The 27,069-nt window shown below is 57.0% G+C and overlaps 2 protein-coding genes across 3 annotated transcripts in view; one reads left to right on the plus strand and one right to left on the minus strand.

Annotated features, from left to right (window-relative positions):
• Nucleotides 1-1,573: 1,573 nt before the first annotated feature.
• LOC102463248 (gap junction beta-4 protein-like) lies at nt 1,574-2,498 on the minus strand. Its single transcript, XM_006124979.3, has one exon. The coding sequence runs from the start codon at nt 2,365-2,367 to the stop codon at nt 1,666-1,668; it is 702 nt and encodes a 233-aa protein (XP_006125041.2). The 5' UTR covers nt 2,368-2,498; the 3' UTR covers nt 1,574-1,665.
• Nucleotides 2,499-10,546: 8,048 nt separating this feature from the next.
• Nucleotides 10,547-27,069, plus strand: part of APC2 (APC regulator of Wnt signaling pathway 2) — a 40,912-nt gene continuing 24,389 nt past the window's right edge. Inside the window, exon 1 of one of the 2 annotated variants that reach the window (XM_075902697.1) lies at nt 10,547-10,676. In XM_075902697.1, coding sequence (XP_075758812.1) covers nt 10,623-10,676 — 54 coding nt within the window. In that variant the 5' untranslated portion in view covers nt 10,547-10,622. Of the gene's footprint in view, nt 10,677-25,787; nt 25,927-27,069 lie in introns of those variants that run through there. The other variant, XM_075902698.1, reaches the window with a different exon arrangement.

Here is a 27,069-nt window from a genome sequence, read left to right on the forward strand (position 1 = left end):
AGAATGCCAGCAAAGCGCTCTCAACCCATCAGCAGTGCCAGCGCGAAGACGGCCAGACTGAGCCATCCTGCATGATCACAGAGACCAGGCACAGCTCTGCCAACCCAGCAACGTGGCAGTGCCGGACCCCCGAGGAGGAACAGGGATTCTGGTGGTCCGCTGCGCTAACCCCGTTTTCCGCTACCTCCAGCAGAACCACGTCCCAAGGCCGTTGGGATGAATATTGCTGCGCGAGCTGGTTACCCCGGCTCCAGGAGCTGTCACCATGACGGATGCCTGCACAGTTGTAGTAAAACCGCCTGACCTCCAGGCTACCCCTCCTGGGAGCTGTAAGGGTATTGGCCAGGCAGCTGGGAAAGGTCTCTTGGCCAGGCAGCTGTCGCGGTGAGAGTCGTGCCCAATTGGTCAGCATTTCGGAAGATCCCGGGAAATTTGCTTTGCAAGACTTTCCCTCTGGAGCAGGGCGTGGGTTTGGCTGCTGGGATCAGAGCTTTTAGCTCTTCCTGACATGAAGGGTTAATTCGCCTCTACTCTTTCTTTATCTCCACATATGTTTGAACCCTGGGTTCCCTGAGCCATCGACGTCCACCATCTGCTGCTGCAGCGTGGTTCTCCAAGGAAGAAGGCTGGGTTTGGGATTAAGGCATGGGCAGGACACATTTTGGCTCTGCCGCAGACTTCTCACAAGGCCTTGGTCACATTGCCGCGCTTACCCTGTACCTCCATTCTGTAAGCTGAGGCTAATGTGTCCATGACTGGTGAGAAGTGTGAGCAGTAAACACCCGTTAAGGCATGCGGCTGGGGGCCAGGTGAGTAGATCGGCAGCTGGCGCTTTGTCTTTTCCTACCCGAAATGCCCTTAACCCCAAGTCAAGTACCAGCCCCTTTTGGCAAAGTGGAACACTCAGCTCTGCCCGTTAGCAAACCTTGCCTCGTATCTGGCTTAAAATCCTGGTAGCGAAAGGTGTCACAGTAGCACCCACTGGCCTTCGGCAAGTCCCATCAACTTAGGTCCTGTCCAAACAGCATGAAGAAACGGTCCTTGTCCAAAAGAGCTGCCCACGGTTCCAAGGATCTGATCTGCTGGGCATCATTCCAGAGTCGCATCAATTGCCACTCGCGTGTGAGCCCGACGATGCAACGGCAGCAGGTTTAAAACAAACCACAGTAAGGAAGTTTTTCTTCACGCAGCGCACGGTCAACCTGGGGAACTCCTCGCCAGAGGATGTTGTGAAGAACAGGGTTCAAACACGGACAAGATAAGGTCCATCAATGGCTGTGAGCCAGGGTGGGCAGGGAGGGTGTCCCTAGCCTCTGTTCACTCCCTCTGGGACACCCGCCAGTGGCCACTGTGGGCAGACAGGACGCTGGGCGAGATGGACCTTTGCTTTGACCCAGTCTGGCCGCTGTGATGTTCTGAATGGCAAAACCCATGTCCCGTTCATCTATACGCATCCCTTCCCCACCATCGCTTTCCCTCTCCCTCACCCAGAGCATGTCCCTTGTCCCCTCCTATCGGAAGGGCCGCTTGAGTGGATAATAGCCTACTGGTGCTATCAGCAGGGGGAGTTACTCCCTTAGTTCAAACATCAGTGCCTCCTCTCTGTTTGCACTGAGAGTCCAGGGACACGGTCCCTGCTGGCGGAGTGCCACACCGCCTGGCCAGTTACACACATGGCCTCCTGCCTGCGCCTTTTGGCCAAGTTCTTGCAGGAGCCTCGCGGAGGATCCGAGCTGCGGCGTGCTGCGCCCCCAGCAGACTGAGCAAGAGACAAGCCCAGGAGGAACTGGCCATGAAGTGGTTAAAGGCGTCCTTCTCCCAGGCCTTCCGGATGGCGCAGGTTACGGCGGGTGGGCAGGGGGAGGGAGGGCATCGCACCAGTGCGGGGAAGTGGCCATAGAGCGCATGGAAAGTCACCAGGAAGACGCCTTCTAGCACTGCCTTGCACAAGAGGCTGCCCACAGGCAGCCAGAGCAGCGGCTGTCTGCCCCAGCGCATGGGCGGCCGCCAGCTGCCCTTCCCCGGGCCGGCGTGCCAGAAGCTGGCCAGCGCATGGCTGGAGATGGCGGCCAGCTGCAGTGCAAACAGGCTGAAGGGCGAGACGGGGAAGGCGGCGTCGAAGCAGGCGTGCCGGCAGCTCTCCACGCTGGTGTTACAGGCCAGGTCCCCCACCTCGTCCCGCCACAGGGTCCTGGCTCCGACCACCAAGGCTCCGAGCCGCAGCATGAAGACCGCAGCCAAGCTGGTCCGGCACAGCCGGGGCGCATGTGGACTGGTGCCACTCAGCAGGCTAGTGACAGCTTCCACCGGCATGGCCGCCTGGGGGCAGAGAAGAGAGAGAAGGAGCTGCTGGCAGAATATACCCATACGTGGCCTCTAGGGAGCGTGGGGCAGGTGGAAACAGACCAGGACCTGTTGGATTAGAGATCAGTCCTGTAGGTCTTTAGTAAGGTTGCATTAGGAGGAGCGTTGCCAGCAGATCAAGGGAAGCGATTATTCCTTTATTCAGCTCTGGTGAGGCCACATCTGGAGTGTTGCATCCAGTTCTGGGCCTCCCGTTACAGAAAGGAGGTGGCTGCATTGGAGAGGGTCCAGCGGAGGGCGACCAAAATGATTCAGGGGCTGGAGCACGTGACCTATGAGGAGAGGCTGAGGGATTGGGGCTTGTTTAGTCTGCAGAGGAGAAGAGTGAGGGGGGATTTGAGAGCAGCCTTCAACTTCCTGAACGGGGCACCGAAGAGGCTGGAGAGAGGCTGTTCTCAGTGGTGGCAGAACGAGGAGCAATGGGCTCAAGTTACATGGGGGTGGTCTGGGTGGGATTTTAGGAAAAATGATTTCCCAAGGAGGGTGGGGAAGCGCTGGGCTGGGTTCCCTAAGGACAGGGTGGAATCTCCATCCCCAGAGGTTTTTCAGCGCCAACTTGACCAAGCCCTGGCTGGGACGCTTTAGCTGGGATTGGTCCTGCCTTGGTGGATAAATGCCAAGTAATGCACATTGGGAAAAATAATCCCAACTACACATACAGTATGATGGGAACTCATGTAGCTATAAGCACTGGAGAGAGAGATCTTGGAATCATTGTGGGGAGTTCTCTGAAAACAGCCACACTGTGCCGCGGCAGGCAAAAAAGCAAACAATGTTAGGAATCATTAAAAAGGGGATAGAGAACAAGACAGAAAATCTCTTATTGCCTCTATAAATCTATGGTACCCCCACATCTTGAATACTGTGTGCAGGTGTGGTTGCCTCATCTCAAAAACAGATAGATTGGCATTGGAAAAGGTTCAGAAAAGGGGATTGGAACAGGTCCCATGTGAAAAGAGATTGAAAAGACGGGGACTTTTCATTTTAGAAAAGAAACGAAGGGTACGTCTACCCAGCAGGGCAAAGGCAAATTCAGCGACGCAACTTCGGCTCTGTCCATTGCGTAGCGTAAGTCGAAATAGCTTAATTCGGCTTTTGGCGCCGTCCCCACAGCAGGAAGTGGAAGGAAGAACGTTCTTCCGCCGACTTCCCGTACTCCTCGTGAAATGAGGGTTACAGGAGTCGGAGTAAGACGTCCTCCAGCTCGATGTTATTTTGAAATAAAGGCTTTTGTCGTGTAGACGCACACTATGTTACGTGCAGCCTGGGACTGGACAGGGGGTTGGGAGGGGGTTGATAGAACTGTGTACAGCCCGGGACTGGATAGGAGGGATGGGGGAGAGGGATGGGGGGTGTTGGTAGAAGTGTGTACAGCCCAGAACTGGATAGGGGCATAGGGGGGCCAGGAGCGAGGTGGGGGGGCTGAGGGGTGTTGGTAGAACTGTGTACAGCCCAGGACTGGATCGGGGTCGGGGGGGGCCAGGAGCAAGGTGGGGGGGCTATGGGGAACTAGCGCCATCTGTGGCCAGCATACTCAGCCCCTGGCGCTCAGAGGCAAAGGAAATTAACGTGGCCACGGCCTGTGACTTTCTCCAGGGCTCTTAATCCCCTTCAGGCCTGGCTGCAGCTGCTCTGGAATCCCCCCTGAATGGCATCGCTCAGCCAGGCTGCTCCCGGGGCTGGGGTGGGACAGAGGGAAGAAACCGCCCAGATTCAGGGTAAATGCCCCCCAGCCAGGGAGACGAGCTGCCCTGCGGAGACGGGGGCAGGCCAGCCCCAAAAGAGACGGGGGGCAGGGAACCCCCCCCAGCCCTACCCTGCTGCTGAGAGCAGTGAGGAGCAAACACCCCACGCTCCAGCAACCACGCCCCAGTCTCAGCTCCTCCGGACCCTGCCAAGCTCCCCAGCATCCACTCCAATGAGTCCCACAGGGGGTTGGGGGGGGGGGCTGCTTCGGGTGGAACTTTTCCAAGGTGCTCACTTTTGGGGGGCCCAGCCTGAGACACCTTGCGTGAGCCTGGAGGGGTTTTCACGTCAGCGTCTAACTCTGGAATTCAAGCCCTTTGCAGGGCCGTGAGAAGGGGAGCCCCAAAGAGCTTTAGAAAATTGTCACGGTTGAATCCATCGCTACCCAGAACCCTTCCGGGGAAACAGAACAGGGAACCCATACCCGGCTTCTGACAAACAAAAGCTGAAGGTGCTTCAGAGCATAATTTTGCATCCCTGCCCAGCCTGGATAATAGCCATTGATGGACCTCTCCTTTATGAACGTAGCTAGCTTTTTTTTGAACCCTGTTATTGTCTTGATCTACACAACAACCCTCCAGCAAGGAGTTCCACAGGTTGACTGTGCATTGTATGGGGGAAGTAGTTCGTAATTTTGTTTTAAACCCGCTGCCTATTCATTTAATTGGGTGACCGCTGATTCCTGTGTTCTACGAAGGGATAAACCACGCTCCTTTACTCACTTTCTCCACACCAGTCAAGACGTGAGAGACCTCTCTCCTAGCCCTTCTTAGGCAGACTTTTTCCACCTAATCCCATGGCCCAAAGTGCTTGGGCTTCAAGAAAAGCGTGAGATGCCAGAGAGCTCCCTTCCTCTTTCACAAAACAGGCCAGATCCTCCCCCCAGGCACATTCGCCTAATGTGGAAGGCAACCGGAGTGACTCCGGTTTACCCCTGTCAAGGAAGTGGCCAGCGAGTAACCCCCTAGGAGCAGGGCAGAAATTGGAAAACGAAGAAGGAAAATCCAACCTTTACCTAAGAGTTTGCTTCAAGGGCATTAGAAGTCACCCGTCGACGTCTCCTTTCCAGCTGCACCGTTCTCAACCGTTCTCCCGCCAGGCACTGAGGCCACCAGGAAATGCCCAGAAACCTCCCCCTGCTGCTCTATTTTGGTGTAAATAGCAGAGAGCAGCCTGTGAAGTGCAGGTGTGTCTGTGGCTGGTTTGGAGGAGCCATGGCTGGGCAAGAGACTAAAACAGACCCAACCAGGAGCCCCCAGGAGGGGAAGGGGGCAGGAAATGATCACGCAGGGAGGCTGCCAGGTGGTTGGTTCTGCTCTGTATTAGGGATGTGGGTGGTTAACTGGTTAACCAGGAAGCCCCACTCTTCATGGGTGAGGTTTACTGGTTCTGGTTAACTGGTAGGGGCTGGAGCAGCCCTTGTCCTGGGTAAACACAATGTTTAAGTGGTTAACCAATTAAACGGGATTTTTTACATCCCTGCTTTGTGCTGCCAGCGGAGGAGAGGCCAGGGGCTGGATTTTAAACCTCTGTGCTGCTGTGTGTGTGGGGGGGGGGGGGTCTCTACAGAGAACTGCCCTGAAGCCCTAGCTAAGATCCCCATGCTCCAGGGCAGAAGGGTGGCTGAGGGTCAGGAAGAATTCTACCCCTTCCCACACTAATGCTGTGAGATTCTGCAGAGTGGCTGTGTTGGTTTCATGGCTTACAAAACACCTGTCCCCCCGGGGGGCTGGAGCAGGGGCAAAAGGGAAGCTGCCTCGCTGCCCACCAAGCGAGCATAAACCGTGGAAATCCGCCTCACCAGATAGATCAGGAAAGGGGTGGGCGTGAGGTCTAGGAGAGAGGTGAACGGCAGGAGAGAAGACAGCTGGCGTTGGCATCCGGACTCCTGTCCTGGATTCTGGGGTTTGTTTGGTTTTGCCTTTCACTCACTGGGTCAGTTTGGACAAGGCTCTGCCCCTTTCCCGTGCCTCGGTTTCCCCCTCTGTAAAACGAGGACAGTGAAATGTCACCCCTCTTTGCTAAGGGACTTTGAGATCTAGGGAGTCAAAGATGCCAGATAACAAAAGGCAGTTACGGGTTCTCAATACACCACAAATAGTCCTGCAGCACTTTAGAGACTAACAAAACATACAGATGGGCTCATAAGCTTTCGTGGGCACAGCCCACTTCTTCCAGTGGGCCTCATGATCCCATCTACATTTTTGCTCGTCTCTAAGGTGCTGCTGAACTATTCGTTGTTTTTTAAGTTTCTCCAGATACAGACGAACACGGCGACCCCTCTGAAACTTTTCAACGTGTCCTCAATTTGACTGCCTGAGAACCAGGAAGTGAAACTGACTAGAACTTAACGACTTAATTACCTGCATCCTGCTTCAAAAGCCTTTTAAGACTGCACTTGAAAGAGAATCCTCTGAACAGTTATTCATGCTTAAATTCGACACTTTACACCTGAGTCTGAATAAACAATCTATTATCTTACACATTACAAAGATAGCTTCCCCATTATCACCTCTAATATCATTAGCTCACAGACATTTACCTCCCCCCCCCCACCCCGCTTCTGTTCTGAAATTTGATGTGTCCTTTTCATATGTGTTCATTTTTTTTAATTGTATCCTTTGGTATATATGGTTGTGACAATTTTCTTCCACTATTTGATCTGAGGAAGTGGGTCTGGTCCACGAAAGCTCATCACCTAATAAACCATCTTGTTAGTCTTTAAAGTGCTACATAGTCCTGTCTTTTGTTTCAGCTACATCAGACTAACCCGGCTACATTTCTATCACTTACTAGAACTCGACAGAGAAAGTTGGCCCCATCCAACACAGAACGAAATTCACGAGGAAGAGCTGGATCTTGCAAAAGAGATCCCAGCCCTGTGTGGAAGGAATGCCCATCGGGCCCTAAAGGAGAATCCGAGTAGCTAAGTGTCTAACAGAGATGGGGATTGGAAAAGGTGGAGGGTTTGCTTCTCGGAGAAGGGCGGGAAAGGAGTTTTTGCCAGGGGCTGGCTGAGCTCCCGTTGAAACGCTTGTAGTGAGGCAGCTGAGGTAGCTAACAGCATGTCGCAGCACCTCCGGCCTTGGCGAGGCAGCTGCAGAATTGTTACCGAAACTGAAATAAATGGCGGAACAACTGATTGGATTATTATTAAAGTTCTGCAAAAGCGGCGAGGAGTCCTGTGGCACCTTCATAGAATCATAGAATAATAGGACTGGAAGGGACCTCGAGAGGTCATCGAGTCCAGCCCCCCGCCCTCAAGGCAGGACCAAGCTCCGTCTACACCATCCCTGACAGATGTCTATCTAACCTGTTCTTAAATATCTCCAGAGAGGGAGATTCCACCACCTCCCTTGGCAATTTATTCCAATATTTGACCACCCTGACAGTTAGGAATTTTTTCCTAATGTCCAATCTAAACCTCCCCTGCTGCACTTTAAGCCCATTACTCCTTGTCCTGTCCTCAGAAACCAAGAGGAACAAATTTTCGCCTTCCTCCTTGTGACACCCTTTTAGATATTTGAAAACCGCTATCATGTCCCCCCTTAATCTTCTTTTTTCCAAACTAAACAAGCCCAGTTCATGAAGCCTGGCTTCATAGGTCATGTTCTCTAAACCTTTAATCATTCTTGTCGCTCTTCTCTGTACCCTTTCCAATTTCTCCACATCTTTCTTGAAATGTGGCGCCCAGAACTGGACACAGTACTCCAGCTGAGGCCTAACTAGTGCAGAATAGAGCGGCAGAATGACTTCACGAGTTTTGCTTACAACACACCTGTTGATACAACCTAGAATCATATTTGCTTTTTTTGCAACAGCATCACACTGTTGACTCATATTCAACTTGTGGTCCACTATGACCCCTAGATCCCTTTCCGCCATGCTCCTTCCTAGACAGTCGCTTCCCATCTTGTATGTATGGAACTGATTGTTCCTTCCTAAGTGGAGCACTCTGCATTTCTCCTTATTAAACCTCATCCTGTTTACCTCTGACCATTTCTCTAACTTGCTAAGGTCATTTTGAATTATGTCCCTATCCTCCAAAGAAGTTGCAACCCCACCCAGTTTGGTATCATCTGCAAACTTAATAAGAGTACTCTCTATCCCAATATCTACATCATTGATGAAGATATTGAATAGTACGGGTCCCAAAACAGACCCTTGAGGAACTCCACTTGTTATCCCTTTCCAGCAGGATTTAGAACCGTTAACAACAACTCTCTGACTACGGTTATCCAGCCAATTATGCACCCACCTTATCGTGGCCCTATCTAAGTTATATTTGCCTAGTTTATCAATAAGAATATCATGCGAGACCGTATCAAATGCCTTACTAAAGTCTAGGTATATGACATCCACCGCTTCTCCCTTATCCACAAGGCTCGTTATCTTTTCAAAGAAAGATAGACTTATAGACTAACTGAAGTGTAGGAGCATAAGCTTTCGTACATGCATCTGACGAAGTGGGTCTTTGCCCACGAAAGCTTATGCTCCTACACTTGAGTTAGTCTAGAAGGTGCCACAGGACTCCTCGCCGCTTTTGCAGATTCAGACTAACACGGCTCCCCCTCGGATATTAAAGTTCTGTTAGATGTAACAAGCTTGAGGGTTCTGGAAAGATTTTTTGGGTCCGTTTATGCAATAGAATAATACGACTGCCAGGCTGGAAGAGCCTCAAGAGTTCAGCTAGACCAGGGCTGGGCAAAATGTGGCCTCTGGGCTGGATTCAGGCCACAAAGCCACTGGGTCTGGCCCACAAGCCACCCCGTTGGGACCCTCGGGCACAGAGCAGCCCCATCAGCTGGCTGCTTCCAGTGGCTTTTGCTCTGGGCACTGGGGTTAGGGGGAGGCTTCCTAGGTTGCCCCCGCCCCTAGCACAATTTCTCAGCTCCTATTGGCCGGTTTTGGAAACCTGCAGGTAAGTGCCTCCCTGCCAGAGCCTACCTCTGGCACCCCACCCCCCTCCCACAGCCCAACTCCCTGCTGAAAGTCACCACCCAAACCCTCTGCACCTCCCCTCCACCTCCTCCCTCCCAGCCCCTGCACCCCTTCTCCGGACCAGAATCCTCTCCTGCACCCAGCCGCCGCACCCCAGTCCTCTGCCCCAGATCAAAATCCCCTCCTTCCCCCAAAATCCCTTCCAGACCCTGCACCCTCTCCTGCACCCCAGTCCCTTACCCCGAGCTCCTTTCTGCACCCCACCTCCATGCCAGACCCTGCACCCCTCCCACAGAAAAGTGTGGCCCTTCACCACTTACCAAAATCTCAGCGTGCACCCCCATCAAACATTATTGCCCACCCCCCTGCCCTAGTCCGACCCCCAGCACTGAAGTGGCATTAAGTGACCCTAGACTCTCCATCAGTGGCTGTCCAACTGCTCCCAAAAACCCCAAACCCCAGGCTGGTACAGCCCCGCAGGTAGTTTTTCCTAGCGCGCAAGTAGCGTTCTGGTCAGAGAGTTGCTCCGAAATCCCCCTTCCTGCAAACAAAGCTGGTTTCTTCTCTGCCCGGTGCTGGTAGAGGGTGTGCGGGGGGGGGGGGAGAACAAGGGACCATTGTCCTCGCCTCCTTTGAGAGGAGAGTGGTGTCTTTGAACTAGGGATGTCATAGTGCAGTCGATGAACCTATAGGCCAGTGTTTCTCAACCTTTTTTTATAAAGTACCTCTTTTAAAATATATAAATATATAAGTACCCCCAGTACCTACAGTTTTTGGGGACACACAATTTTTTTCTACCATTGCAACACATTTGTTTAAACAACTTAATCGTAGCCGGGCGGGCGATGACATTTTGGGGTGTAAAAAGTACAAAGATAATAAAATGCTGTAAAACTTAAAACAAAAATGCAGTTTTCTCCAAATTTTGGTTGTGTTGAGGTACCCCCTCCCCCGCCCGACTTCTCTGGGGTACCACTGGTTGAGAAACACCCCCTCCTCCCTCTGCCCTTGCCAGTAAATTTTGTAGCTGGCTGGCCAGCAGCCTGGCTAACACCAGGTCAGGGAGCTCAGCCCCCCCAGACCCACCCAGACAGGGGCTGCTGCCTCTGTACCAGCAGCATGGGGGACAGGCAGATGCATAAGGGGAGCGGGTACCCCACACTGCTGCCTCAGATACAGCTGCAGCAGGGGGGGGGAGTAGTGGGGGGGAAGGGAGAAAGGGCTTCTCGGGAGCAGGGCGGAGGGCACCACCCCCAGGGATTATAACCGATAAGAATTCATGAGGTTCACCGACTATTCAATTAACCGGCATGGAACATCCCTGCTTCAGAGGTGACTGGACCCAGGGCCGCCCGGGTCCCCCTGGCGGGTCTCTTCAGCGCTTGTGTGTTCACCAGCCCCCCCCCCCCCTCACGCTCCTTTGCACACTTTTTCACGGGCGCCAAGTGGGATCTGCTGCCCCCTAGGGCCGGGAGCCGGGAACGTGCAAAAAAAATTCCACTCCCAGGACCCAGCCCTTCAGGAGGAGCCAGCCAGAGCCGCGGCGCCGGCTGCTGCAGGATGCGAGCTCCATGGGACTGCTCTGGCTGCTCTCCGCCCTGCACTCGGCCTTCTTCGGCGATGAGGTACCGCGGGGCTGCGGGCGGGGGCGGCGGAGGAAGGGGAGGGGGTGCAAGGGGGGGATTTTTCTCTCTCCCCCCCGCTGGTAGCTCTGGATTCTGGCTGCCAACCTGAGCTGCATGTTAAGCAGGGGAGCAGCCGCCACCCTGAAGCTGTGATGTGTGTGTGTGTGTGTTGTGAGGTGTGTGTCCGTCCCAGCAAGCTGTAATGTGTGTGTGTGTGTGTGTGTCAGTCCCTGCAAGCTGTGATGTGTGTGTGACCCTCAAGCTGTGATATGTGTGTGTGTGTGTGACCGTCAAGCTGTGATGTGTGTGTGTTTGTTCGGCCCTGCAAGCTGCAATGTGTGTGTATCCCTGCAAGCTGTAATGTGTGTGTTTGTGACCCTCCGGCTGTGATGTGTGTGTTGTGGTGTGTGTGTGACCGTCAAGCTGTGATCTGTGTGTGTCCCTGCAAGCTGTGATATGTGTGTGTGTGTGTGTGTGTGTGTGTGTGTGAGACCGTCAAGCTGTGATCTGTGTGTGTGTCCCTGCAAGCTGTGATGTGTGTGTGTGTGTGACCCTCAAGCTGTGATGTGTGTGTTGTGATGTGATGTGATGTGTGTGTGTGTGCGTCCCTGCAAGCTGTGATATGTGTGTGTGTGTGACCGTCAAGCTGTGGTGTGTGTGTGTGTGTGTGACCGTCAAGCTGTGATCTGTGTGTGTGTCCCTGCAAGCTGTGATGTGTGTGTGTGTGTGACCCTCAAGCTGTGATGTGTGTGTTGTGATGTGATGTGTGTGTGTGTCCGTCCCTGCAAGCTGTGATATGTGTGTGTGTGTTGCAAGAGGCATAGAGGGGGGGCGTTTGGAGATGGGGGTGTCTCCATGGAGCGAGGGCCTTGGGGCTTTTGATCCCCGCCCTGTTTTATTCTGGGGGCGAGGGGGCCCGGCGGGGTCCGCGTCTCCCCCGGGCCTGGCCCCCGTGGCGCGCAGGGAGGGAGGGATGCGGGGCGGGCAGGAGGGTGCAGAACGCGTCTCCCGGCTCGGCTTGAGGCCGGCGGCGCCAGGCTGGAGAACCCGGGGAGCCGGGGAGCCGCAGAACCGAAGCGGAGCTGCCCCCGCACCATGGCGCGGGGCGCGCATTGTCTCGGGGCGTGGACAGAGCAGGGCTGGGGGGGGGGGGGCTTTGCGGAAGCCGCGGGGGGGGGGGGGGGAAGGGTCTGTCGAGGCAGCGGGACCCGTGGCAGCCGATCGGCCTTGCGGGTCCCTGTCCCCGGTCGGTCGGGTGATTCTCCAGCCCCCTCCCGGCAGGGGGGTGACAGCGGGAGGGGCTCTGGCCCGCTCTCCTAACGCCCCTCCCCTCAGCCCCGCCCGCGCCCGCTGGACTGCAGCTGCCTCTGGGGTGGAGCCGGGCGGCGCTAGGCGCGTTGCAGGCGCTCCCCTCCCGCCCACGCTGGGGTCCCCGGCTCCTGTGGAAAATACCGGGGGGGCTGGGCCGCTTTTCCCAGGCACTGACGTTTTGCTGAGTGAGGGACCCGGGCCCGAGTGGCGGGGGCGGGGTTGAGGGACTTCAGCAGAGCCGGATGTTGGGGGGGGGGGCCCAAGCTGCAGTAGCAGGTATGGGGAGCAATGTTCCCTCATTTCCCCCCATCTATGTGCGGAATGCATTTTATTATGTGCACTGAGGCATGTGCAGATGTGCACCCCCAGGGGACCCAAGCTGCCAGTTGGGGGCGCTCTGCCCATCAGCTGGGCAGCACCTGCCTCTCTCCTGGGTGGCCACCCGGGGGCTCAGCTTACAGGGAACCGGCGTGACCCCAGGGTGGTTGTGCAGGCCAGGGCTCCGTCTCCCTGTCTGGGGTGAACGGACTCTCCTGGGCTCCCGACCCTCTAATTCTGGGTGGTGCTCCCAGGCCGGGCCCGGTGTGGTGAGGAGGGGGGATCCTAGGGCGTAGGGAACAGTCAGTCCTCTCCCTGCCTCAAGCTATTTTCTCTTCCACTAGCCTGTTCCCCTCCAGCCCGGCTTCTGTTCAGCCCCAGTCCCAGCCCCGGCTGTGGCTGCCAGATGCCTGGTGCAAAGCCAGGGGCCTGGAGAACAGAGCGGAGCCATTTCCCAGCAGAATAACTTCCCTTGGTCCCCTCCCAGGACCCGAATCAAAGGCCAGCCCCGCGGGCGAGACTCCAGGGGGTGCCTGAAGGGGCAGGAAGTCCAGGCTGTGAAACGTCCCGTGCTGGGCCCTGCATGGAGCAAGAAACGGGCAGGCCCCTGTCCCAAAGCTTGCAATTACAAGAGGGCAGAGAGATAAAGACTAGGAGGGGAAACTGAGGCAGGGAGCAGGTTTGCACTGGGTCTCGGGCAGAGCCGGGAATAGAACCTAGATTTTCTGAGCCCCAGGCCAATAGCCCATCCCCTAGGTATGGGCCTAAAACCACCTTTGGTCTTCCCATCCCTAGCACCTCTGCTCTCCTCCTATACAATTCACACTAGGGTCAGCTCTGGCCTCCCCCCCCCCCCCCCCCATGGCATCTCCTCATGGGGGCTGCATCATGATCTCGGTGACACAGGTGCAAATCTGGCATGGTTCCATTCAAGTCCTCAGGGGTCTGGCTCTGAATGTGCCCCAGCCTCGCTGAGCATGAGGGCCAGATCCGGAAGTCAAGGGTGTGTCCCTGGTTGTCCCTGAGATCAGCGTCTGGCCCTGCATCCACTGAGTTAAGTGGAGTGACTCCAGATTCACCCGAGTGCCCCTGAGATCAGGATCTGGCCCTGCATCCATTAAGTTAAGTGGAGTGACTCCAGATTCACCCGAGTGTCCCTGAGATCAGGATCTGGCCCTGCATCCATTAAGTTAAGTGGAGTGACTCCAGATTCACCCGAGTGCCCCTGAGATCAGGATCTGGCCCTGCATCCATTAAGTTAAGTGGAGTGACTCCAGATTCACCCGAGTGCCCCTGAGATCAGGATCTGGCCCTGCATCCATTAAGTTAAGTGGAGTGACTCCAGATTCACCCGAGTGTCCCTGAGATCAGGATCTGGCCCTGCATCCATTAAGTTAAGTGGAGTGACTCCAGATTCACCCGAGTGCCCCTGAGATCAGGATCTGGCCCTACATCCCTTCACTTTCCCCCTTCCTCTCCTGTCTCTCCTCCCTGGTAACATTTCCCACCTCAGGGCCGGCGCTGGCAGAGGCTGCCCATGGGGTGCCCAGCAGAAGGATCGATCCTGGATTGGTTCTGGGGCCGGGTGGAACCTGCCTGGTGCTGAGCGTGGGTGGCCTGGGAGCAAACCCAGATGAGCAGCCCCAGCGCCCCAGGCTGCGGCAGGTTTCCAGGCCACTGGCAGGCGGGGGGAGGGGGGGCTGCCACAGGGATGCCCAGGCCGGGGCCGGCTCCGTTAAGCGTGGCCTCGGTATTTCATTCCGCCCCCCGCCCCGTCTTCCTGGAGCACCAGGCCTGCTTGCTCTGGGGCTCCGGGGACCGAGCGCCGCTGTGTCACTGGCCCTGCCAGATGGGCAGGGATGTTGGGGGGGGGGAGCTCTCTGGCAATCCCTCCCTAGGGGCTGCTTTGTGCTGTGGTTATTGGGTTTCTCCCCCAGCTGGGTCCCCCTTCGCCGCTGTCAATTAGCGACGCTGGTAGCAACATGCTGTTTGTTTAATGCCCCCCGGGGCCGGGGCTGCCGGGCAGAGGAGCTGTCTGTCTGACATGCTGCTTCTCCCCTCCAGCCTCCCCCCCCCCCGTCTTTTGCCGGCCGCAGTTCTTAGGGGTGACCGGCAGCCCCTGGCCCACTGGGGATGGCCTGTCTAGTCTGGAGGGTGCCCCCAGGGGTAGGGGGGGATGGGTCTGAGTTTGGACCTGCACCCATTTGAAGCCAGGGAGCAGCAGATGCCATTTCCCCCTGCCCCCGCCATACCCCTTTGTAACCTCGCTGTTCGCCCCCCCCCCAGCTCTCTGCACCCCGTTCTCAAGGGCACCCGTGTGACTGCGGCTGCTGGGGTCGGAGGGGCCCGGCTCCGTCATCCTTCGGTCGCTGTCGCCAGCCCCTCGTTCCCCCGGAGAATAAACCCCCCTCTCCCGCTGGGGTCCCGTCCTGTTCCCGCAGCCCTCCCCTCTGGCCCCCGTGCTCCTGGGTGGGGATCGAGTGCCCCCCTGCAGGGTTAGCCCTGCAGGAACGGAACCTGTGGGGGGGGGGGACAAGAAGGCCTTGGCCAGGTACTTTAGGAAAGACTCTTGCTATTGGCTGAGGTTGAAGCACTAGGGTGGGGGTGGGGAACCTGAGGCCCAGCGGACGGATGTAGCCCCCAACTTGCCTGGATCCGGCCCCCTAGGCTCAGGGCTGCTTCCCAATATTGGGGAGCCGGCGCTGGCATGCCAGCCCCCCCACTGCCTCCCTGTGGGGCTGGAGCACACAAAATCTACAAGTCTGGGGCCCCCAGGTGCTGGTGTGCGGGGGGGGGGGGGAGTGGGGAGGGTCTTTCTTCTTCTCAGCCAGGGGCAGCTGCAACTTGCCCAGATGTTTTGGCTTTCCAGCCCCCGGACCTCCCCACCCCCTCTGGGCGGGTCAATACAGCTCCCCAGGCTGGCACATGGTGATGCCAATCAATGCTAATTATCTCCGGGGCGTGGGTCCAGAGTGTTCACACTGGCATGCTCCACCCCAGCTACTGCGCTTCAGGGCCTGACCTCTTCCATAGGGCGCCTATCCCGGAAGAGAGGCCAGGTTCTGTCCATGGTGCTGGATTCTGGGGGTGGGGGGTTGGGCCTTTGCTGTGTAAAGAGTTACTATGGGCATCTAAATCTAGTGCAGGGGTGGGGAGCCTATGGCCCTGGGGCTGGATTTGGCCCCCCGCTTGCTTGGATCTGGCCCCTGAGGCTCCATCCCCCCATCCCTCCGCAGAGCGGGAGCACTGAAAAGCCACTAGCCTGCCCCCCGCCCCTCACTCTGGTGTGCCAGGGGAAGGTGGGAGGCCTTTCTCCTCCTCAGTCAGGGTCCACGTCAGCGAGGGTCTATTTTTTGTAGAGCCCCTGCCCCAAAGAGCTTCTAATTGAAGTAGGAAAGAGTGGGAGGGGAAACTGAGGCATACATGGGGGAACAGTCCCTGCCAAGTGGGGTGGGGTGGGGGAAGGTTAGACTTTGACTTCCAATATTTTTTCTTGTAGCTTAAATGATTCCCCCACCCCAAGGCCCTTCCCCCTCACTAGGCTTCCAGCCTGTAGTCGGAAAGATGGTGGCTAACAAGGGTGAGGGATCTAGAAAGTCGGGGGTGAGGGGGAGACCTGCTGAGGGCTGTGAAATGTTTGGTGCCGGTGCTTTGAGCACAGGAGCCCTGAGTTCTAATCCTGACTCTGAGTGGCCTTGAACAAGTCCTATGCCGGCTCTGTGCCTCAGTTTCTCCCAAGCCATACAATCAGGGAGGGGGGTGATAACTGGTGCTCAGACCCTGCAGGAAAACTCTGGCGGTGACTAACCAGGAGCTGGCGAGGACATGCAGAATTACGTAGCTGCGAAGAATTCAATCCCCCTCCGGGGAGAACATGACATTAACGGATAATGATGAGAACCTTGAAATAGAACAGGCCTCCGATTGCTCGTACATGGCGGCTCCTGCGCTCAGCCTGCTGCGGTGGGTGGGAGGGGCGCGAGAGAGCGCACGTGTGCACCGGGTGCAGCGAGGCTGAGTGAGCTCCAAGCCTATTTTCTAGCCTGGAGCAGAGTCTGGCCTGGGATGTCGAGTTCTCTGCCCAGATGCCTGCCTGGGAGACGTGCTGGAGCCAGGGGGACATGATGAGGCACAATACAGGAGTCCCTGGTGAGCCAACAGTTTCTTCTGGCCATAAAAATTGGTGACTGGCTCAGGTTCCCCAGACTAAATCCCCCATCACAGGCCGGGGGAGGTCAGAGGGTGCTGATGGAGAGTCTATTAGGCACTTGATGCTTCCCCCGTAATAGACATAAAACTTGTCCACACCTCAGTTTTCCCTTCTGTACAATGGGGACAGTGACATTGACTTGCCTTTGTAAAGCGCTTTGAGACCTAGGGCTGGGACTCTACATCAGCCAAGCATTTACAGCATGGGGTGGACAATGTGGCACGGCACTGGGAGGGTGGCACAGAAATTTGGCTGTGGGCCAGCCAGCAAGATCCAGGTGGTAGTTATTGGTGCTACGTGGCTGCAGCTGAAGTGCCACGCCAGCTCCCAGCCAGGGGCTGGGCCTGCCCTAAAGTGCCTCTGAGCTCTCTAGTTATGACAGACAAAGGGGGCAGGGAGAGGAAACTGCCACCCAGTGAGGGGGAAAGCCCTGAGTCATTTGTAGAGCTAAGAATAGAACCCAGGGGCCTGCTTCCAGGTCAGTGTCCTACTCATTAGGCAACACTGCCTCTTCCCGAGGTACAAATCTGCTCCCTGTGAAGTCAGGAAGAATTACTACCTGTATTTTACTGGTGGGGAAACTGAGGCACAGACCGCTGTGATTGGCACAGGCCAAGGAATGGAACCTAGATCTTTTTAGTCATCCATCCAATACCCTAGTTGCTAGGCCAGCCTTCCTTTGTTAATAAGAGCCTTCTGCTGGGTGACTACCAAGGGGGCCAAGCTAACGACTGGCCTACTATTTAGTAGGGGAAAAGGTGAAATTTGTAGCCCAATTTGTTGACTTTCATGATATGAAAAGAGTGGGACTGGTTTTTATCTGCACTCTGTATCCTGCATAGATTGTGTTATTCACCAGTTCCTCTGGCCTGAAAAACAGAGGCGTGTCTTGTGAGTGGGGCAGAGGAGCGGATACTGTGGATTGTTTTAATGAACGAAAACGATATTGCAACACGAAGGGCATGAGACGTTCCCTGGATTAGCTCTGCGTCTGTCATTGGCAGGCGCGGAGGCCAAGGGGGAAAGAAGCTAGGCTAGGAATCGAAGCTCATTAAAAAGGAGTCGATCTATTTTTTCCCTGACATGGGCTCGAATGCCTTCTAGAGAGAAAATCTATCTCGTTTAGCCAAAGCAGAGTTGAAAGCGTGAGCTGATCATGGTTTCCAGGCCCTCCGTGATGAAAAGATTTCCCTAGTACACGGCTCTTTTATCTAGCAGGGAACATCAGAACAGCCAGACTGGGTCAGACCAACGGTCCATCTCGCTCAGTGTCCTGTCTGCTGACAGTGGCCAGTGTCAGATGCCCCAGAGGGAGTGAACAGAACCGGGAACCATCATGTGATCTCTCTCTTGAGATCCGTTTCCAGACAAACAGAGGCTAGGGACAACATTCTTACCCATCCTGGCTAATTGCCATTGATGGACCTAACCCCCATGAAGCTATCTGGTTCTTTTTTGAACCCTATTAAAGACCTGGTCTTCACAACATCCTCTGGCAAGGAGTTCCACAGGTTGATCATGCGCTGTGTGAAGAAAACCCGATCTCATGGTTAGAAGCAGCAGTTAGACAAATGCAGATTAGGAATAAGGGACACATTTTAGCCCAGCAACCCCCCTGCAAGGACCGACCTAGCGGTGTTCTAGCATTTCCATCATTCCAAGTCCTTAAATTGCAAGTGGACGTCTTCCTAAAGAGGCGCTGTGGATCGGACACATGCTGCCGGTTGACTCACGTACGTTGCAGGGTGGGGTTCGCAGTCTGCAGGGGGCAGACTGCTCTAGCATAACGGTCCCCTTTGAGCGTATGGCCCCGGAAAGGGTCAGGCATTCAGAAGAACCCAGACAGTTGGGACAATGGAGGGTGATGTCCCCTCCTGAAAACCCAGCCCTAAATCCATAGGGTGGGGGCATAGACCTCAAGGGGCAAAAGGGGGTGTCTTCATCAGGGATTGCATTCATGCCTAGAGAGAACACCGAGGCTGTGTCTACACTGGTGCAATCTTGCACAAAAGCGGCTGCTCTTGTGCAAAAACTTACTGCCTGTCTAAACTGGCCACGAGTTCTTGTGCAAGTCAACTGACGTTCTAATGTATGAAATCAGGGCTTCTTGCACCAGAACTCTGACGCTCCCGCTCAGGAATAAGCCCTTTGGCGCAACTGTTCTTGTTCAAGAGGGCAGTGTAGACAGGCAACATGAATTTTTTGCGCGAGAAAGCCCGATGGTTAAAATGGCCATTGGAGCTTTCTTGCACAAGGGAACGTCTACACTGGCACGGATGCTCTTGTGCAAAAGCACATGCCAGTGTAGACGCTCTCTTGCACAACTACTTTAACGCAAGAGCTCTCGTGCTAAAGAGTTTTTGCGCAAGATCACGCCAGTGTAGACATAGCCCAAGTGAGTAACAGACGCTGGTTCATCTTCCTTGATTGAAAATGGACACATTTTGTCCTGGTACAAAGCAATTCATGCAGGTGATTTTCAACAGCTGTGACTAGGGAGCTGAATGGTTAACCGGTAAGCATCACCCTTACCCGGTGATGCACTGGCGCCTGCCACCTGCTGGGTCCGGTGTGCTGCACGCAGGAGCACTCCAAAGCCAGAGCAGCCCCTGCCCACGGTGGAAGTGGGCCCTCCAGCCTGCCTGCTAACGCTCCCTGTAAGCTGAGCGAATGGGCGGCCACCCAGGGGAGATTCAAACACTCAGATGACTGGAAGAGCACTCACAGCTGCCCACAGCTGGCAGCAGATGTTTATCCTGGTGGTGCACATTCACACATGCCTCAGTGCACATAATAAAATTTATTCTGCACATTAAATGGGGGAAAAAAAAAGAGGGAACATTGCTGCCCATCCCCATTTAGTTGGTTAACCCATTAAACATAATGTTCAACTGGTTAACTAATTTAATAGGATTTTACATCCCTAGCTGTGACCAGGGCCATCCTGCAAAATATGCGGAGATTATCTAGAAAGCAGTACTTCTGAAAGGGATCTAGGGGTCATAGTGGGCCACAAGTTAAACATAAGTCAACAGTGTGATACTGTTGCAAAAAAAGCAAACATAATCCTGGGATGTGTGAACAGGAGTGTTGTGAGCAAGACCGGAGAAGTCATTCTGCTCTGCTCTGTGCTGGTTAGGCCTCAGTTGGAGTCTTGTGTCCAGTTCTGGGCACCGCATTTCAAGAAAGAGGTGGAGAAATTGGAGAGGGTCCAGAGAAGAGCAACAAGAATGAATCAAGGTCTAGAGGACATGGCCTATGCGGGAAGGCTGAAAGAACTGGGCTTGTTTAGTTTGGAAAAGTGAAGACAGAGAAGGGACAGGAGAGCTGTTTTCAAGTATCTAAAAGGGTGTTGGAAGAGGGAGAAAAATTGTTCTCCTTGGCCTCTGAGGATCAGACAAGAAGCAATGGGCTTGAATTGCAGCAAGGGAGGTTTAGGTTGGATGTTTGGAAAAACTTCCCAACTGCCAGGGTAGTGAAACACTGGAATAAATTGCCTGGGGGGGGGGGGGGTTGTGGAATCTCCGTCACTGGAGAGACTGAAGAGCAGGTTGGACAGACACGTGTCAGGGATGGTCTAGACGGTGCTGGGTCCTGCCACGAGGGCAGGGGACTGGACTCGATGACCTCTCGAGGGCCCTTCCAGTTCTAGGATTCTATGGTTCTATGATATGCACCAGTGTGGGGCACTACGGGGTCTTAATGTTCACCCACCCGCCTCTTCCTCCCCCCGTTGCTTTCAATTTTGCTTTCTTATTTCGTAAGTGCCTTGCTGAAGATTATGAAATCCCACCTGTAAAATATCATCCCCCCCCACCCCAGCTGTTGCCAGAGATAGGGGCCCCAGCTGTGTAGGGCCCCAGACATCCTGGGTGTGACTAGTCATTCTGGCCCCTCCACCCCCCAGCCCGAATTGAAAAGCAAGTTGTCTCCGCCCCTGCAGCAGAAGGTCAATCCCACATGGATTGACGTCAGAGAGAGCTTGGACCTCTCCCCCGCTGCGAGAAAGGCGAGCGCAGGGAAGGAAGATTGGCAAATGCCATCAAAGCTGATAAATCGCCCCCCCCCCCCCCAAAGGAAACTCCAGGGTGACTCGTGGCTCTTTAGAACCCAGCTGGACCCCAATCCCGCTTTCATTGGGGGTGGGGTGTCTCCCCGGCCGCTGGTGTGAATTTGCCTTCTCCATCTGTGTGAGCTTCCCCCCTCTGCAGCCGGGCCAGGAGAAACGCTGCAACCCAGTGCTGCTGTCGACCTCTCGTACCCTTGGTGCGGCTCGTCGGTCTGTGGCGTGGGCGGCGGTGCATTGAAGGAGCTGCAGGCGCAGGGAGATGATGGGCACCGGGGCAGAACGGACGTGGGCCCAAGGACCTGGATGACTGGTGTAAATGACGGTGCAAGGTGTGGGGCAAAGAGGGGCAGGGCCAGAGAGGTCACGGCCTCGGCAGGGGTAAACTGGAAGAGCTGCATTGAGTCCAGGGATATTCTGGCCTCCTGTGCCAGCTGGAGGAATCAGACCTTCTTCCATGAAAGATTCGCAACACCTGCGATCCAGAGACGGCCGGGCCGGATTAAGCTCTTCGTAGACCCTTGGCACTCTCATAATCGTAGGCCTTTACATTAGATTATAGATAAATATACAAGAGGGAAATGCCCTATTGCCTCTGCCTAATCGCTAATTGTATGTTATACCTGAATGTTGGGTGTTGACTCACAACAGCAAATTATTTTGTTTGTTTTAGCAGTTTTCTTGTCGTATTTTCAAGTCAATGATGGATTTTTTTTGTAGGCCCTAAACTTTTCCGTAGGCCCTAGGCACTGCGCCTGTGTTACCTCATGGATAATCTGGCCCTGGGAGACGGGAGCTGTTTAAATGGACTCTGTGTGTGTGTGTGTGTGTGTGTGTGTGTGTGAAATCAGCTGCTCTGCAAAGGGCTGGATGACTGGAAGGAGGAGCGAGGGAATGGAGACATGCAGAGCAGGGGGGGGGGGAGGCGGGATTAGGGGAGAAAGTTGGAGTGTGGGGGGTGGGGGAGCTGAGCGTGGGGGAGTCCTGCCGGCAGCCACACCCCATTCCCCGGTACAGCCAGCCCCCTGCGGCCCCTAAATAATTCACTTGCCTGCTGGAGCAGAAAGGCAAATGCTGATTAAACCAGCTGATGGCTGGCGGGGGGGGGGAGAGGGGGGCCTTCATGTGTCCGGGGCGAAGGGTGTGTGTGAGGGGGAGGAAGGTGGTTCTGAAATCCTCTGAAATCCTTCCTGGGAGCAAACAGCCCCACGGCGGAGACACTGCGACATTAACCCCTCCCCCACCTCTTTTCCTTTGTGATTTCCAATTGGGTATCCTAGCACCCCACTTATAGCCCCATCACCCCCTGGCAAGGACACCCCGGGAGCTGCCAGGTGGCCTTGTGGGCTAGAGGACAGAGCTGAGCGACCTGGATGCTAGTCCCTGTTCTGCTGCGTCCCTGCTCTGTGCCTCAGTTTCCCCATCCGCTCAGTCAAACGACTGGAAGTCAGGGGTCTCAAACGCACTTCACCTTAGGGCCGGGGGCAGCCCTCCTAGTGGGCCAGAGCACACTTGCAGCTTTATTTGATGGCAGGGCTGAGCGCCTTTTTATTCCGGCTGCTGGGCTGCTATTGGCTGTCACCCCAGCAACCAGAGTGTCTCGGCCAGGCTGTGATTGGCTGGCCCCATTGGCAAGCATCTCCATGGCTTTTCCTGATGGCCATGATTTATTCCTGCCTCCCCCCAGGAGGCATCGCAGGGGAATCACCCCCCATGCAAGACGGATGAGGCTTCAGAGCCGTGGGGGCGTGTCTCTTCTCTATTTAGTTGGGGGGAGATTGGCTTGGCTCTGATTTAAAGGGGCCCTGGACCCATTATCTTGGCCTGCCCCCAGTCTTGGCAATGCTCCTGGAGGGGCAGCAGCGGGCTGGCTCAGAAAGGCAATTGGGGGGGAGGATAAAGGCTCATTTCACTTCTGGGTCGCTGGCTCCAAGTGCATCCAGGCCCAAGAGGCGGCTGTGAGGCAGCAGGGAAGGTGTTTAAAGGATGCGAGTCAAGGCCAGGACATCTGGTGCTTTCCCCCGGCTCTGGGAACGGGGTTATAGTGCGGCACGGCGACACGGCTAGTCTGTATCCCGCCGCCGCTCCCCCGCGTCGACGCAAGACGCCCGTTATTTCAAATTGTTTTTCAAAATAACGGGCGGGCTCTTTCACCATCCCGGTAAAACCTTGTCGAGGTGATTTCGAAATCTGGCGCGGTGCAGTCAGGCCGAATTCCAAAATCTGCCCTTTCGGAATGGATTCGAAAGGAGACGCGCAAGTGGCGTGGTGCCAATTGCGTCTCTTATTTCGAGTGCTGGGTGCTGTGTAGACGCGCCCTCAGTGAGTGAGAGCGAGGCAGGGCCAGAAGTCAGGATTCCTGGGTCCTCTTCTGGCTTGGTGAGGGAGTATGGCCTAGTGGTTGGTGCAAAGGCCTCTGGGAACCAGGATGCCTGGGCGGTGGCGAGGAGAGGGTGGAGGAGTGATTGAAGCATAAGCCTCCTGCTTCGTCACTGGAGCAGTGCCTCAGTTTCCCCCGCTGCCAAATGGGAATGACAGCCATTCCTGGCAGGACAGTCAGGAGATTTAACTCAGTGGGGGTGGGGTTCCCCCCCCCCGAAAAGGATTTTACAGCAGGAAAGGGCACGTTAGGAGGGAGCAGAGATTTTTTTAAACATCTCAGTCCCCTGCCCCCACCTACACCCTCCCTCCCTTCCAGACCCCACATGCTCCCCCCTAGCCTCCTTCTGCACCCTATCCCTCCTGGACCCTGCACCCCACCTCCAGATCCCTCCCACACCCTACCCCGCTCCGAGATGCCACCCCCCACCCCCTCTTGCACCCAACCTCCTGCCCAGACCCCACGTCTCCACCCTGCTCCCCAGCATCCCCCTGCTGCACAGGGAACCTCTCATTTTTGGCCCCATCCCGGCACCTAAAGGGACCCCACAAAATCTACTAGCCCCAGGCCCCCAGAAGAGTTAATCCGGCCCTGCTGAGACCCATGTGCACTGACACACCGGGGCACCGACGTATGTGAACAGCCCCCACTCTGCCGCAGGACTTAGGAGGCAGCACAAACGGCGACCCATGGACCAGCCCCCCCAGCGAGCCAGGGAGCAACACCCCTGTGGTGCTGGTAAGGCCCTGGACTTGCCCGTCACGCCCTTGTGGGGAGTCCAGGAAGGACGATTGAGGACCCGTTGTCTCCCCATGGTTCTCACTGAGAGCGACTGGGTCCCGACCCCACATGAAAATCTCTTCCAAGGTCCAGGGAGCCCAGTAAAACCATTGCAGCTCCCCCGGTAGCCGACCCCCAGGGATATACAGAAGCCGAGGGCTTATTGGGTTATTCCTCTTCCCGCTAGTCAGGTCTGATCACTGCTGGCAGAGACCCCAACATGCGACCTGCTCTGCCTGTTCCACGCATGCCCACGGGCGCCTCCTTTCCCGGCCCGCGTGCCTGGGCATGGGGAAGGGCCAGGGGCCGATCTGTTACATGGACGTGGTGGCCAGGGTGGGTTCGCATGGATAGCCGGCAGCAGCACCATTCCGGCTCATGGCATCTCAAGAGGCCACCAGGTTTTGGTGCCCAACGCGGGACACAGAGACCAGGCTGCCGAGAGCTCAGCCCCTGACTCTTGGCACTCGTGGGAAAGTCGCGGGGAGGGTGCGGAGCCCCTCTGAAAATGTCTAGCCCTGGGGCCAGGCTGTGGGGTGCGCAGAGCAGCCACTGCGCCCCCGACTGGCGTGTGCGGAGGGCACCGAGTGCTGTGACTGGGAAGCGATGCAGGGAGGTGGCTGCTGCAGCTCTTTGGGGGCAGGGGCTGCATTTCTGCGCTGGGTGTGGGGCAGGGCTGGTTGCCGCAGGAGCGACGGACACGCTGGGCAGGTACGGTGCCTGATCAGTGTGCGTGTGTGTGCGCATGCGTGCGTGTGGGGCAGGGGGGGGGAAGGAGCAAGCCTTGGTTGCCATAGTTAGTTGTATTTTTAGGTTCCATATCGTTAGAGTTTGCAACAGATAGAACGTCACAATGGCCCACTGGTACCATTGTCACTAAGGGCCAGATTTTGCTCAGTGTGGGAGGGGAGAATGCCCCATTGTTTTCCGTGGCAGAGGGGGAAATGTCCCCTTGTTTTCAATGGTGGGGGGGGAAATGTCCCCTTGTTTTCAGTGGTGGGGGGGAAATGCTCCATTGTTTTCTGTGGGGGAGGGGAGAAATGCTCCATTGTTTTCTGTGGGGGAGGGGAAACACCCCATTGTTTTCAGTGACAGAGGGGGAATTGCCCCCTTGTTTTCAGTGGGGGGGGGAAATGCCCCATTGTTTTCAGTGGAGGAAGCAGGGATGGCCCATTTTCCATGGGGGAGGGGAATTGCCCCCTTGTTTTCAGTAGGGGGGGGAATGCTCCATTGTTTTCCATGGGGGAGGGGTGATTGCCTCTGTTTCCAGTGCGGGAGAGGGGATATGCCCCATTGTTTTCTACAGAGGAAGGAGGGAATACCCTTGTTTTCAGTGGGGGAGGGGAGAAATGCCCCATTGTTTTCCACGGGGGAGGGGTGGGATACCCCCTTGTTTTCAGTGAGGGAGGAGGGCCCCATTGTTTTCAGTGGGGGAGGGGTGATTGCCTCATTGTTTCCAGTGCGGGAGAGGGGATATGCCCCATTGTTTTCTACAGAGGAAGGGGGGAATACCCTTGTTTTCAGTGGGGGAGGGGAGAAATGCCCCATTGTTTTCCCCGGGGGAGGGGCGGGATACCCCCTTGTTTTCAGTGAGGGAGGAGGGCCCCATTGTTTTCCGTGGGAGCTGCCCGGAGTCGAGGTCTTTTGAAAATCCGGCCCTGGGGATCCCTTGGGCGGCCCCCACAGCCGAGGCGAAGGGCTGAACAGGGCGGCAGGGACCCAAACTTCCCCTTGGAGCCCCCAGGACCCCCCGAGGCGAGGATGGGGGGGGCATTTTGCTGGGGGGGGGGCAGCCTCCCCTGCAGCCCCTCCCCTCGGAGGGCTCCGGTCCTGCCCCGGGGGCACCCCAGACGGGGCCGCACCCTCCCAGGCAGCAGCAACCCCCCAATCCTGTGGGAGAATTTGACCATGCTGGGGGGGGGGGGCTGCTCTCCTGGCCCCCGAGCAGCGGGGAGGGGGGGGGGCTCTCCCGGCGCTCGCCCGCGGTGCACAAAGCCCAGCCGCGTCTCCTATTGTGCAGATGCGGGGGGGGGGGGGATTCGCCGATCGCGGGAGCCAGCCCCGGGGATGAGCGTCGAGGGGGCGCCGGAGATGGGGCTGACCGCGCGTCGCCGCACCAGCCCCCCGGCCGCACCAGCCCGCCTGGACCGCGGGGGCCGGAGAAGGAGCGAGGGGCAGCCCTGAGGTTAGCGGGGGGGCTGCGGGGTGGGGGGCAGGGACGGGAGGACCGGGGTGGATCACTCCCTTATTGCCCCGCTCTGCTCGCTCCCCCTCCACGCCCCTGCCCCCCACCTAGACGGGCCGTGGGTCTGCCCTCCCGTGGCGCTTCTTGGGCTGCGGGGAGGGGGCCGTCCGGCGGGACGGGGGGGGGGGCGGGGGGGGATCCTTTGTCCCCCTTGGAAAGGAAGAGAAAGCGGGGGGGACAAGGGGGGGGGACAATGGGAGAGGAAGGTGAGAGCCAGACAAAGGGGGAGCGAGGTGGAGAAGTGGGGAGGAGGGAGGCTTGGGGCGGGGGGCGCTTAGGAGCCGGCAGGGGCAGAGGTTGTAAGGGAAGGGCGGGGGGCAGGGCCCAGCTGATCACTGGCTTGCTTGGATGTAACACCCCCCCCCCCGCGGGCTGGATGTAACCCCCCCCCCCCCCCCGCGAGCTGGATGTAACCCCCCCCCCCCCCGCGAGCTGGATGTATCTCTCCCCTCCCCCCCCCCCCTGCGGGCTGGATGTATCTCTCCCCTCCCCCCCCCCCCCCGCGGGCTGGATGTATCTCCCCTCCCCCCCCCCTGCGGGCTGGTCTGTCGGTGGGGCCAGGCAGGGCGACCGGGGCTGTGATGGGGGGGGGGGGTCAGAGGCCGCTGGCCCACTGGCGTGTTGCACGGTTGCTCCTGGGCTCGCCAAACCTCTTCGGAGCCTTCACCACGTGCGCCCGGACCCGGCCGGTGGCTGCCTGGGCAGGTGGGTTGGAGGAGTCGCTGTGTCCCAAGCTCCGTGCCTAGCGGCCCCCTCGCCCCCCCCCCCCCCCCCGAGGCGGAGCCAGCCCCTGCCTTGGGCTCTACAAGGGGAATGCACCCCCCGCCCGGGCCACCTGCCAACTCCTCTCCCGGGCGCCTCCCCTCCCTGTGCTTTGGGGGGCTCCCTCCTCCAGGGCGAGAGCTGGGCGGCTGCCCACTAGCCCAGGCCGGCCCCGGAGCCTCTGGCGGGGCAGAGACAGGTCGGCCATGCGGCCTGGGGCCTCGGCTGCCCAGCCCGGAGCCCCCAGGGCCAGGAGAGGGGCCGGGAGGAGGAGAGCGAGGGGGGGCGGCTGCAGGGGCCGGGGTGGGGAGGGCAGAGCGA

This window comes from Pelodiscus sinensis, chromosome 19 (genome assembly GCF_049634645.1).
Source record: "Pelodiscus sinensis isolate JC-2024 chromosome 19, ASM4963464v1, whole genome shotgun sequence".
Lineage (NCBI taxonomy): Eukaryota > Metazoa > Chordata > Testudines > Trionychidae > Pelodiscus > Pelodiscus sinensis.

Excerpts from the sequence above, each read along its gene's own strand:
- LOC102463248 (XM_006124979.3), bottom strand. The coding sequence starts at position 2,367 with ATGGGTATATTCTGCCAGCAGCTCCTTCTCTCTCTTCTCTGCCCCCAG.